This window comes from Fistularia commersonii, chromosome 9, assembly GCF_037954325.1.
Source record: "Fistularia commersonii isolate RoL2024-O1a breed Wild chromosome 9, RoL_Fcom_v1.0, whole genome shotgun sequence".
NCBI classification, from domain to species: Eukaryota; Metazoa; Chordata; class Actinopteri; order Syngnathiformes; family Fistulariidae; genus Fistularia; species Fistularia commersonii.
This window is the reverse complement of record NC_141292.1, coordinates 227,501-240,764: the sequence shown is the minus strand read 5'-3', so window position 1 is coordinate 240,764 and position 13,264 is coordinate 227,501. Positions and strand designations below refer to the sequence as shown.

The following is a 13,264-nucleotide window of genomic DNA, read 5'->3' as shown; positions in this document are numbered from 1 at the left end:
CAGGGAAGTCCTCAGCGGCGGCGGCGGCGGTGCAACTCTCCCGTGGATGTCGCAAACTCAAAGACGCGCTGCGAAGACGTCCACGTTTCCCTCCGGCGCCGAGCGGACCGATCCAACCTTCACGGCCCGAAACCCCCCTCCTCTCGGGAGCCGACCTCATCTCACATCCATCAGATTCCCGCCTCCGTGCGCACCTTCTGAGACGACACCGGCTGAAAGAGAACATCTCCGGCGGCCTCCTGTCTCCTCTTCACACATGAGCTCACGAGAGCGTGGGCTTCCAAAACACCACCTCCTGCTCTACACAGGAGGATCCACAGCTGCCGGGAGGGTTCTTGGTGTCTGACAAATACCGGTGCTTTATGTCCATCTCCATCTCCATCTCCATCTCCTTCTCCATCTCCGTCTCCTTCTCCTCCCCGCGGCCGAGCGTCGGCCCTTCACTTCCCCCGTCTCCACCTTTACGTAAAGATGTCCTTCTTGTCTGAGATAATGGAACCTCAGAAACAGGTTGTCATGCTGTTCACCCAGTCAATGCCGACTGTTCATTCTGACACCTGTGGAATGGTGACGCACACACACACACACACACACACACACACACCCACACACACGTGCTTCACGGTTAAATGAGATTTGATGGCAAAGCTGTCTTTCCCTCCCTCGTGTCTCCTGGATCCGTTGCTCCTCGCTGGACGGCTCAGCTGTCCTGACTGATTCACCTGAGAAGATCTGGAAGAGATGATGTCCACCATCCCAGACAAAATGGTCATGTTAGAGAGCCACTTTCTTTCTTTCTGGATGTATTATTTTGTCTTGTTTTTTTTTTAACTCGATGGCTTCCTCATTTTGAAACCTTTCTCAAGAGCCGGAAGATGAGTGCAACAGCAGAGGGTGTTGACACCTTCATGTGAAAGACGGGACGCCCGTTTTAAAACCTGCTTTTGAAAGTCGGTAAGAGGGAAGTGTTTGAACCGTCCTGGATTCGTCCCGGGACGCCGCAGCTTTGAAACATCCACACTTTAACGTTCAGCGAAGGATCTTTTCTGCAGAACCCGGTTCACCTCTGCCTCCCTTCGCCTCCACGCAGCTCAAACTCATCTGTGATACCGAAAGGGATGCGTGAATAATATCGACACGCGTGTCCGTTATTCAGGAGCTTCGCCTGCCAAGATAAACCCATGAAAAGCTCCCGTTTACTCACAGGACGTTTCTCCGTATAAATGACGCCGTTATTATTCAATGATAAACAGGGAGATTTCAAATGGAAGCGCCGCCTCGTTCTGCTGGGATCCAGGGTGGAGAGCGGCGCTTCTCCGGGGGTTTCAGGTTTGAAGGTCACGCGTGCGCCCTCGGGCAGATACGCTCGCCACCGGAGCGTGTTTCTCATCACATCACACAAACAAATACTGATAACAGTAAAAGATTTCCTTCTGCGAGAGGAGGAGGAACAAGGAACTGCTGTTTCCTGACAGAGGCTTCACCTGAGGGACCTGCAGGGCGGGACGGACGCCGGGACGCTCACGTATAAGAAGGTGTCACCGCGACACACGGCACACAAGCGGCATCGCAAGGAACTCCTCCGACGCCTCTTACATCACCTCTGCTTCTCTGGACCTTCACCGCTGCACGAGAAGCCTTCGACTTCAACGCTGAAGTCTGGATTGTTTGCTTCAGAGATGCTTCTCCGGGTGCTTCTCGTCCTGGGGACCCTCCTGGTCCTGGTTCTCTCCAAACCAACAGGTAGGAGCGAGCTCTCCTTCTGCTCTCCTTCTGCTCTCCTTCTGCTCTCCTTCTGCTCTTCTCCTTCTTCTCTCTTTCTTCTCTCCTTCTTCTTCTCTCCTTCTCTACTTCTTCTCTCCTTCTGCTCTTCTTCTGCTCTCCTTCTTGCCATCTTCTCTCCTTCTTCTGCTCTCCTTCTTCTCTCCTTCTTCTCTCCTTCTTCTCTCCTTCTTCTCTCCATCCAAACTTGATATTGTGCTTTGAAAAGTTGGGATTTCAATCCATCTGTGTCTGTCCTCAGGTGAATCTCTGGGCGGCTCTTTACTCCAAAGGACCTTTGAAGAAGCGAAGAAGCTGGTAGACGACGCTTACAAGTACTCCAGAGAAGAGTGAGTTGACTCCCAGGGTTTCCTCTCCCTGCGGGCCTGATGACCGGATGGGTCAGGGTTAGTTAGGGTCAGGGTTAGTTAGGGTCAGGGTTGGTAAGGGGTCAGTATTGTGGGTCAGGGTTAGTTAGGGTCGAGTTAAGCGTCAGGGTCGGTGAGCTGCAGAAAGCTCGACCGTCGGAGTCGGTGATGAACCCCGACTGGGCTCTTCCGGGGAATCTGTTCTCGATGTCCGTCCGGACGACCGCCTGGGCGCGGAGGCCCTGTTCCACCGGAGCGACCGGAACGTTCTCGCCCCGAGGCGATGGGTTCGAGTCCATCGTGACGAGGCGGGTCGGACGGATCTTCATCGAGACGCAATTAGCGTCGACGCAACATCCCGAGCTGATCGAATGCGGCGTCGGTGGCTTTTGTCTGCGTCCCGCAGGAGTCTGAGGCGCGTCCGCACGGCGGCGGTGAGGCCTCACGACGCCCTGCGCCTCCTCAAGCAGCCGCGAGGGGAAACACGCTCCGCCGTCAGAGCCGCCGACTACATGCAGCAGACGCTGCGGCTGCTGCAGCAACGGGGGCATCGCATCCACAGACGCTCACTCAACGCAACAGGTCAGATGTGCAGCGTGCACACACACACACACACACACACACACACACATGCACATGCAGTATAGCAGCCAAACACACACACACACTCAAACCCACGGCTCCTGCTTCGCGTCGGCTCTGTTTATTTTATCAGTTTATAAGTTGCGATCGTGTATTTCGCCCGTCACCGAACGCACGGCGTGGTTTTCAGACCTGCTCTCCGAGGAGGACCTGAAGAGGCTGTCCGACATCACCGGCTGCTCCGCTCGGGTCAGACTTCCCTCCTGCCGGACGACGCCCAACGTGAACAAGTATCGCACCATCACCAGCGTCTGCAACAACCTGTGAGTGCAACGTGGAAATCGTACGACGGCACGCGTTAAAATCTTTGCTCGGCTCGACCCGGCGGGAAGCGTAAAGCCATTAGCCCGCTCCGAAAACTCTACTTTAGAACGTGAACTTTGGATCCACGAGGCCAAACCCAGACCGGACAAGCGCCTGTTCTACTCTGACGAAAGTCTTTTTGAGGAACTCTGCAGTTTCGACAGAAGTGCTTGTGAAAGAAGTGCTGCCACGCAGTGCCTTGCCGCTCCCCAGCCGGCCATCTAAAGTTGCCGATTGTTTGCAGGGCAAACCCGCGTCTGGGCGCCTCCAACACCCCCTTCGGCCGCTGGCTGCCCGCAGAATACGACGACGGGATCTCTCAGCCCAAGGGGTTCGACAGGAACCGGACCTTCAACAACTTCTTGCTGCCGCTGGTAAAGCTGAGCTGAACGATGGCGTCGGAAACACCCGAACAAGAAAAGCAACTCAGCGAATCCTTCCGACCCGCAGGTGCGGCAGGTGTCCAACAACATCCTGAGCGCGCGGGACGACGCGGTGGTCAGCGACAGGGAGTTCTCCCACATGGTCACCCTGTTCGGCCAGTGGAACGACCACGACCTCACCTTCACGCCGTTCTCGCCCAGCATCCGCTCCTTCAGCAACGGGGTGAACTGCGACGAGAGCTGCGAGCGGACCGAGCCTTGCATCCCCATCCCGGTGAGTCTCCGGCGCCCGCGGGCCGCCGCGGCCCAAAGACGTCCCTCTAGAAGGTGTGATTTTCCCCCCGCAGATCCCCCCCGACGACCCCCGCCTGCCCAGCGGCCCGGACAGCTGCATCCCCTCCTTCAGGTCGGCCCCCGTCTGCAGCACCGGATTCTCCGCCTACAACTTTGGCGGCGAGGCCAAGCCGAGGGAGCAGATCAACGCCCTGACGGCCTTCCTGGACCTCAGCCAGGTCTACGGCTCCGAGGAGAAGCTGGCGCTTTATCTCCGCAACCTGGACAGCGACGAGGGCCTCCTGCGGGTCAACGCGCAGTTCAACGACAGCGGCCGCGAGGTGCTGCCCTTCCACCCCCTGAAGGTCGAAATGTGCGCCACCCGCAGGAGGACCACCAACGACTCCGACGCCAGGGAGGTCCCCTGTTTCATCGCGGGTGGGTCTTCGTTCGCGCAGACGACTGAGGGCGCCGCCGTCGGCTCCAAAGGCAGCGCTTGATCGATGTCCGGCCGGTCGGATCGACGCCGCGGCCGCCTCCCGCTCCCGGCCGCCTCCCCACCCGGGGTTACGGGGGCGGCGAAACGTAGGCAAGGATCCGGCGATAGTCGGGACCCTCATCTCTGCCGCGCCTCTGTGTTTCTCAGGTGACGTCCGCGTGGACGAGAACATCGCCCTGACCTCCATCCACACGCTGTTCCTGCGTGAGCACAACCGCCTGGCTCGAGCCCTGAAGAGACTGAACCCGGGCTGGGACAGCGAGACGCTCTACCAGGAGGCCCGCAAGATCATGGGCGCCTACACGCAGGTGGGTGAGCCGTCCGTCCGTCCGTCCGTCCGACGCGCGGCGCTCAGTGCGCCGTCCGTCCGTCCGCTGAGCCGTCCGTCCGTCCGCTCGCAGGTATTCGTGTTCCGGGACTACCTGCCGCACATCGTGGGAGACGAGGCCATGCGGCGGCAGCTCGGCCGTTACCCCGGCTACGACCCGGGCGTGAACCCCAGCGTCGCCAACGTCTTTGCCACGGCGGCCTACCGCTTCGCCCACCTGGCCATCCAGCCGGTTCTGTCCCGTCTGGACAGCAACTACCGCGAGAGCAGCCGCTTCCCCAGCGTCCCCCTGTACGAGGCCTTCTTCACCCCCTGGAGGGTCATTTTCGAAGGTGAGCGCTCGCAAAGGTCAACTTTGACTCGGAAGCCCCGCGGCGGCCCTCACACGTTCCCGTCTCGGCCGCCCAGGTGGTATCGACCCGCTGCTGCGGGGTTTGGTGGGCCGCCCCGCCAAGCTGAACACGCAGGATCAGATGATGGTGGACGCCCTCAGAGAGAGGCTGTTCCAGTTCGTGTTCCACCTGGCTCTGGACCTGGGCTCCCTCAACATGCAGCGCGGACGAGACCACGCCCTGCCCGGTACGTCCGTCCGCCTCCGGGCTCGCCCGTCTTCCTCCTCGGTTTCCTCCGCTGATCGCCTTCTACCCTCGGCCGTGTCCTCCTCCAGGATACAACGCCTGGCGTAAGTTCTGCGGTCTGTCGCAGCCTCGAAACCGTCAGGAGCTGGCTCAGGTCCTGAACAACACCGACCTGGCCCGCCGGCTGCTGGAGCTCTACGGGACGCCCGACAACATCGACGTGTGGCTGGGCGGCGTGGCCGAGCCCTTCGTGGCCGGGGGCCGCGTCGGACCGCTCTTCTCCTGCCTGATCGCCAACCAGTTCCAGAGGATCCGTCAGGGAGACAGGTCAGCGCCGGGTTATTTCAAATCCCCACCAGGGGGCGCCACGTCCTCGTGTTTCTGAACGGACAAGAGATGAATCGATCGAGCTTCGGCAATTTAACGTCCTGTTTTAAGACACGACTCGTCAGTCATATGAGATGTATTTCAGAGCTGACGCTGTCTCACCAGCATAGAGGCCGACGCCAACGGAGCGTTTAAATGTGCAACGAGCTCAGAAGCGGAGCGGCGTGCAGGCCGAGCGTCTGGACGCCCGCCGGCCTCGGCCACGCCCCCGCAGCTTCTTTTCAAAGGCCTTCGAGTCCCGTTGTAGAAAACATGTTAGCAACAACCTGCTATCAATTAGCGGTCCGAGAGCTTCGGCACAAACGGGAACATATGGTTTCCGAAACTTTCCCCGGCCGCCGTCCGCGGGCCCACCAATCACGCCGCAATCCAAGTCTGTCCGTTCGACATTCTGCGCGACACCGCGGTCTGACGCCACTCGTGCCTCCTCGCCAGGCTGTGGTACGAGAACCCCGGCGTCTTCACTGCGAGGCAGAGAAGCGCTCTTTCCAGGGCCCGACTCTCCAGGATCATCTGCGACAACACCGGCATCACGACCATCACCCCCGACCCCTTCGACCTCCCGTCCCCCAGAAACCGCATCCTGCGCTGCTCCGCCATCCCGCCGCTGAACCTGGCGGCCTGGAGACAGACGCCCTGCTCGGCCAACGCAGGTGGAGCGCAAATCCCTCCGTCACCTTCGCCGACCGCTTTCTTTGCGTTCCAGCCTTTAACCCCGATATGTGACGTTCAAACTTGCAGGCCAGAATGAAGACTGCGACAAGGACGGCGAGGAGAACGAGGTAGGCGCCGCGGCCGGGCGGGTGGCATAAGCCGCGCCCGGACCTCTTTCGCCGATCCTCGCCGCTGTTTGCGGCCGTCTTGGCGCTCGACCCTCGGTTTGCTGACCCTGTGGTTTCTCCCTGTCCTGCAGAGTTTGGACTCCAGCCTGAGCAGCGACGAGATCCTGGGCAACGAGGTAACCCTCGCGCCGTCCACCCGTGTCTTCACGCGGTTTTCTCCGACGTCAGATAACCGTCTGCTCGATCCGGGTTCGGGCGCAGAATTCTCTCAGCCCTTTCCAAAGACCAGCTTTTTGACATCATCCGTACTTCTGCGGCGCATTCTTACTGATATCCTGCTGATCTTAGAAAGTTCACTGCCATCTCCCACCTCCTGCTGGTCTGAAGCAGCTGCTGATATTCCTGGAAATAACAGCAAATCCTGATTCCCGTCAAAATGCATGCTAACTTATCTCCTCAGATCCCGCTGGACCTGCCCTGAGCCAGACGCTCTGCTGAGGCCTCAGCGTGACGCCACCTTCACCTGCCCCTCCACCGCCACCTCCACCTCCACCAACCTCTACCAGCCCGGTCATTCAGAGGCAGAAGCTCCACGGGTCTCAGAACTCCACCCGGGGGTCTTCTGGGTCAGCTTTGCTCTGCACAGCCCTTGTTGGTGCAGGTAACATCTACCCCCGTGGCAAAGTGGGGCTGCAATGTCAACACTTGTCCTTGTACTCAGCGCTGGTGTGGAGAGACACCAACTGACACCATCACCACCACCTCACCACCACCACCACCTCCTCACCACCACCTCCATCTCACCACCACCACCTCCACCTCACCACCTCCACCTCACCACCACCTCCTCCTCACCACCTCCACCTCACCACCACCACATCCACCTCACCACCTTCTCCACCTCCTCACCTCCACCTCCTCACCACCACCATGCAGGATACTGGTTTCATGGATTTGATGGAGATCCCTTCACAATGAATGAGATCTTCTACAATTACCTGCCGACATCGTCTCCTCTATTTATCTTCCTAGTGAGCCGACAAGCTTGAGACACCATGTTTGCACTGTATTTTATGTTTTGCAATGTAGTTTTTTGTAGCCTAGAGAGCACGAGGCAGAAAACCTCTGTTACAGTTTGTGGTGGAACCCAGGGTGTCTGGATGCTGCGTATCTGGACAGCTTCAAGCACCCAAGGGAACACGAACCCAATGCGCACGTGATTCGTCTGCGAAGCTTCTTACTGCACCGCGCCCGTCCGAGGCCGCCGCATTCAGTGTAAAGAAAAGCCTGCCATGACAGGAGACGAATAAATGTGTCGATTGAAATCAAACACCGTCTTTAGTTCCCGTTTGTTTGTTTGTCCCGGAGGCGGCCGAGGAGCTCCGCCCATCTGACTGATGAAAAACACAAGAGGAGGCAGGGATCCTGCGGCGCCGCCAGATGAATTAAAGAGCGGTGCGGCGTAGACGTTGGTAGATGTTCACCCTTGGACATTTGGTCCCGTGTACCTCCTGTAGATGGAGCCGTCTTCTATCAAAGACCCAGAAGACTTAGTCGGCGGTCAGAAGTGCTTCAAGTGACAAAGCATCTCCTCAAAGTCAAAGTCCACTTTCTTGTCAATTCTGCCATATGTTCATACGGACGGCGCGCTGAAATAGCGTCGCTTTCAAGGTGGCGGCGCGTGCACAGGCGGCGGCTTCCCTCTGTCCTCGTCCGCCGAGCGCGGTGAGGTGGGAGGCTGCCCAGAACATGTCAGCAGAACTTCTACGTCTGGGTACTTCCAGTACAGCACTACGGTGAGATCGTGCCAGAGTTTCTCCGCCGGGTGACGTCACTCGGGGCTGGGCTTGTGTAACAGAAGACCGGGTGCAATACCTCGGGGGGCCTGTGGGGGCGCCGTTTCACACGTGCATCATCATCAGGAGGCTCGGTGACTCCGGCAGAACCTGCGCCCGGCCGCCGCCGCCCGGTTTGATAAGTCACCCGTCGACGGGAGAGAATGAACGCGGTATTGTGGGCTCGCACTCCGGGAAACGTAAGCTTTCCCGGAGTCTGAGAGGAGGAGCGGTGGAACGCCGGCGCCGTCACCCCAACAACTTCACACCGCTAACTTCAGAACACGTCCGAATCACACGCGGGGCGACACCCCGAGCCGCGGATGGAGGATCGCACGGGTTTTCGCGCACCTACGCTGAGGGAGGATGCTGGGCTGCGGCGCCCCGGCGTTGACCTTTGCAGGCTGTTACAAAAGTCCAATTTTGTGGGGCGTCTCTTAGTGAAGCACTCCTCCTTCTGGCGGCTTCAGTCTCTACATTGCTGAGTGCCACGTACACCACCAGTGTGTGTGTGTGTGTGTGTGTGTGTGTGTGTGTGTGTGTGTGTGTGTGTGTGTGTGTGTGTGTGTGTGTGTGTGTGCGTGCGCGCGCGCGCACCTCTGCATGCATCTGCCTGTGTGCACGCGTGCTGCTCCAGCAGTAATGGAAACCCAGTATTTTTGTCAGAGGCGAAAAATATTTGAATTGCCTATTTCTGCTGCAGGACTTTTGGCCGTGGGGCTATTTTTAAAAGAGGCCCTGCTTTAGAAAAACAAATCGGGGGGGCGATGAAAAGGAAACGTGTGAGCATTAAAAGCAAATGTGGAGACGGTGGCGCGATGAAAAAGACTCGCGTCGCGTCGGGCCGAGGCCGGCGCTCCGCGGCGCTTGTGTGGTCTCATTTCCCGGCGGTGAGCTCATGCCGCTCCCGTGCACGTACGCAATCATCCACTCGTGAACATAAAAGCACTTTTACAAATCGATGCCGTGGATTCAGGTCTCGACAGGACCGGCGTTCGGCGTTCTCCGGGCGAGGACAGACCCTCGCTCGGTTTAAAGGCCCCGGGATCTCGGCCGCCGGAAGCGCTCGGGTTCCAGGCTCGGCCGCCGCCGGTGTGGCTGCCAGATGTGGAGGCAGAAGGTTCTGGTGAAGGTGAAGCACGGCGAGGAGCGCGGGGGATCTTTCTTTTTCTTTGCCTTCTTTACTCTCGCTATAAGAAGATTCGCGGGAGCCCGAATCCTGGATAAAACCACAGAAATAAGGTCGTCCCGACTGGACGCCGCATTCTTACAGGAAAATGTGCTTTGTGTCCGTGGGATTGCGGGCAGGAAGCCCCGGTTTGCTGCGAGGATCCGTCGAACTCCCGGCAGTCGGCGTGGCCGCGGAGGACGTCGCACTCCATTTGTTTCCTCCGGAGAGGGCGGACATCTTGGCCGCCTTCTCGTGCACGGCCGATCCGGTCGCAAGGCTCGCCCGCGCCGAGCGCGGCTTTGTGACGCCGCCTCGCGAGCCGCGTCCGCCTCGCGAGAGCCTCTCCGAGGGCCCTCGGCCCTCGCCGGAGTTCAGAAGGCGCGCCGGACCGGAGCTTCTCGTTTCCTCTCTCCTGCCCGGAGCACTCGACTCGCTCCATTCCACCTGATCCCGACGCCGAAGAGCGTAACCACGGCCTCGCGCTCCTCAGGCTTGTCCGCCTGCCAAAGGAGGGCGAAGTCCAGCTGGACGGACGCGGTGTTCTGGTAGCTTCGTCCGACGTGCCGGCCGTTATGAGATGAAGACGTTTGGCCGGCGGCTGACAGAGATCTCCAGATAAACAGTGAATAATGACGGCTATTTGCCGATAAAACAAAGTTTACGTTGGCTGCTGACGTTCATGACTCATTTTTAGATTTTTGATTGGCTGTGCCATGTGTGTGTGTGTGTGTGTGTGTGTGTGTGTGTCTGTGTGTTTTTAAACTCTAATAGTTTCCACATACTTTGAGTAACAACGGCTCGGGGAATGTTTTCAGTCCCACACCGATGCCTTGTGAGTTCGGCCCACATGTGTTTCCGGCAGCGTTGGGTTCCGTGAGGCTCGGTGACGGAAAGCGATCAGGATGACGGGCGGTAAATCTTCAGGGATCTGTCAGATCTCGGGATTTATTGAGTCATTAAGCGGTGCCTCTAACCTGGACGGCGGCCAGCGGGCGGCGCCTCCGCTGACATAAACACCTCAGCGTTTTCAACCAAACATGTAATTCATTGATTTGATTGATCGGCGGCGGCCCCGAGCCCCCCCCCCCCCCCCCCCCCCCCCCCCCCCGCGAGGCCACCGCTATCTGTCTGTGACGGCCGCCGTCTGGAAACGCTCTCCCCGCTGCTCGGGCGTCCCTTTGTTTCAGCGGTGAGCTCATTTATGCCCCCGCAGCTGAAACCGGCGCCCCAAAACCGGAGAAGTGGGGTAGATTCCAGGGATCCGGCGGACTAAAACGCAGCCGCTAATTCCTTGCAGATGTGGCCCCGAGCCACGCGGGGGAACGGCGCGCTGCCCTCGGCCGAGAGACGGAGGCGGCCGCGCCGCGGAGAAGGTTCAATGAATTACGAGCGAAAAGGAAAAGAAAAAGAGGAGTGACCAAGTGCAGCTGGCTCTGGGCGTCTGTCTGGGGTTCCAGGGAGGAGAGGAGGCCGCTCGGCAACATGTGCATATAGTTTTCACTTTCTGCAGCTACGGTCGGAATGCAGGGTCTCCGCGCCAGGAGCCGGCGTCATCCTCAAAGATCCGCCTCCGGGAGAGAAGGCCGCGGCCCGAGTCAGGCCGCCGTTGGAAAACGGGTCCGGTGCTCGGTCCGAACCCCGCGCTCCTCGACCCTCCGTCCGTCGCTCCGGCCACAAAGATCTACGCTTTTATTCTTTCCAAGCCACCCGACCGCTCGCACACATGCGGAGGGAGGGGAACCTTCTCAGGAGCCGGCGTAGCTGCCGCCGCTCCACCCGGACGAGGTTCGGCCTCTCCGGAGCCCAAGGGCACCGGTGCCGAGCGTTTGGATCCTGACTGATCCTACCTGAGCTTTGTGAGCAGACCCAGGAGGTACCAACATCATCATCATCATCATCATCACCTTACCTGGAAGAGGAGGAAGACAAGGAGGAGGAGGAGGCGTCCCGCCTGAAACCGTCCTCCTGAATCTGGGACGCCTTGTGGAAACATCTGAATTTCAACGTCCGTGTGTGTGAGAGTCCCGGTGTTTGACCGGACGCTTCATTTTATCTAGAAAAAAAGGTTCAGCGCAAGAAGATGCTGGCGAGAAGGAGCTGGGCTACCAGTCCCACCGGGACCACCGGCTCATCCCAGGGCGACAAGAGGCTCGTCCCTCCTCCCTCGCTGTAACTTCTTGTCTTCTCCGGCACGGGCTCCTGCCTCCACGCTCCGTCCCGGGCCCGAGGACGTCCCATAAACGTGCGCTGAACGTGGAGCGGCGCTGCCGTGCTTCGGGCGTCGGAGCCTCCCGTCGACAAAACACCTCGGCGTGGCTTTTGGGAACTCGTTTAGCCTTTCAGGTTTCATAGGTGAAGCTGATGGTGCAGCGCTGGGCGGCCACGTGAGCCGGGGGTTCAGGAAGCCGGTGGGTTGAAGGTCAAGACTTGAGAGCAAGTCTAGACCACGGAGGCCGGTCGCCGGCACGAGGCAGAACTAACCACCCCAGGACGTCCGGGAATGGCGAGGAGGAGTTTCCTGAGCGGCCTCGGGGACGTCCCTTCCAGGGCTGGGAAACGGGAAGCCGCCGGTTCCTGGTCTGGTTGTGTTTTCATCGGGAATCTTCGGTGATCTTTCACCTGCCGACTGGCGTTAACTCACCCACCTGAAGGCCCGGAGAAGATCAAACCGACCGGGGGTTGGATGGTTCCTCCCCTGGGACAGAGACAGAAGAAACATGCGCTGAACTTGTTGAGCGTTAACCTGGACCTGAGCTACGCTGCCATAGGCCTTCTCCATCGAGGGATGTCCCATCTGGAACCTCTTTCCTATCCTACCTCAGATCTTCTCCAGAGTCCCTTGGCTCTCATTGGTCAGGTTCCCAGGGGGCGTGGCCTGCGGCGTCTCACCAGGCGCCCGCCGTTCTATTTCTTTTGTGAACAAAGCTGTTCTTTTGTTGGGCTATCGGCATGTAGCTGTTAGCGCTCCAGGTATCAGCAGACCTCCGGTGTCCCCCCCCCCCCGCTGCTCTATCGGGCTTCTTTGCATCTCCCACTAAACCTGGACTGGGTCGAGGCAGAAGGCCGCCCCCCTTTGGCCGGCCTCGTCCCGGCTCCTCCGGCCTCCAAAGGCGGCGTTCCCTCTCTGCTGCCTCCCGGCGCTGCTCCTGCCGGGCTGCTCAATGTGGGTTTCTCTAAATAGCCTTAAAAGCGTGTGGTCCAGACCTTCTCTGCACGGAAAGTGTCCTCAGACCACTGGGTTGGGTTTGGAGCCGGAGAAATAACATCTGACGTGTCGCCGACAGCATGGAGTTCGGCGAGTGCCACCAAATGATGAGAAGGTCGGGACGGAAACGTCTGGCGACAGAAGGAGGCAAAGGAGACAAAGCAGGGATCGGACCAGCGGAGGACCCTGAGTGGAGGAACCTGAGTGGAGGAACCTGAGTGGAGGAACCTGAGTGGAGGACCCTGAGTGGAGGACCCTGAGTGGAGGAACCTGAGTGGAGGACCCTGAGTGGAGGAACCTGAGTGGAGGACCCTGAGTGGAGGAACCTGAGTGGAGGACCCTGAGTGGAGGAACCTGAGTGGAGGACCCTGAGTGGAGGACCCTTGGCATCCAAACCCCGAACCCTCCGCCATCACAGACGGCCCTCTGTGAAGGCTCGGGGTTCACACCTGGAGCCGCCCGCTACCGTCTTTGGGGCGCAGAGAGGACGACCATCCTGAGTCAGGACAGGACGGGAGAAGACAAATAGGAGGCAGTCGGGTGGGGGGGGTTCAGGGTGGGGGGGGGGGGTTCAGGGTGGAGGGGGTTCAGGGTGGAGATGAGATGAGAGAAATGAGATAAAAACACCTTTATTTAGGAAAATTGTTGTGCCAGAGTTTCAAGCAGTAATAGGTGATAGTAGGAAGGAGGGAGAAGAAGAAATACGATGAAATATGACATAAATTTTCAAGGTCGACCCCTGGAGGGGG

At 59.1% G+C, this 13,264-nt stretch overlaps 1 protein-coding gene across 1 annotated transcript; it reads left to right on the top strand.

Moving 5' to 3' along the window:
• Positions 1-1,560: 1,560 nt before the first annotated feature.
• Positions 1,561-7,634, top strand: mpx (myeloid-specific peroxidase). The gene is made up of 15 exons (XM_086153023.1): positions 1,561-1,743; positions 2,024-2,111; positions 2,536-2,711; positions 2,902-3,034; positions 3,319-3,448; positions 3,525-3,731; positions 3,805-4,168; positions 4,377-4,537; positions 4,631-4,889; positions 4,966-5,136; positions 5,225-5,462; positions 5,958-6,175; positions 6,264-6,304; positions 6,436-6,480; positions 6,765-7,634. The coding sequence occupies exons 1-15, from the start codon at positions 1,680-1,682 to the stop codon at positions 6,783-6,785; spliced, it is 2,316 nt and encodes a 771-aa protein (XP_086009149.1). The 5' UTR covers positions 1,561-1,679; the 3' UTR covers positions 6,786-7,634.
• The last annotated feature ends 5,630 nt before the right edge of the window (positions 7,635-13,264 follow it).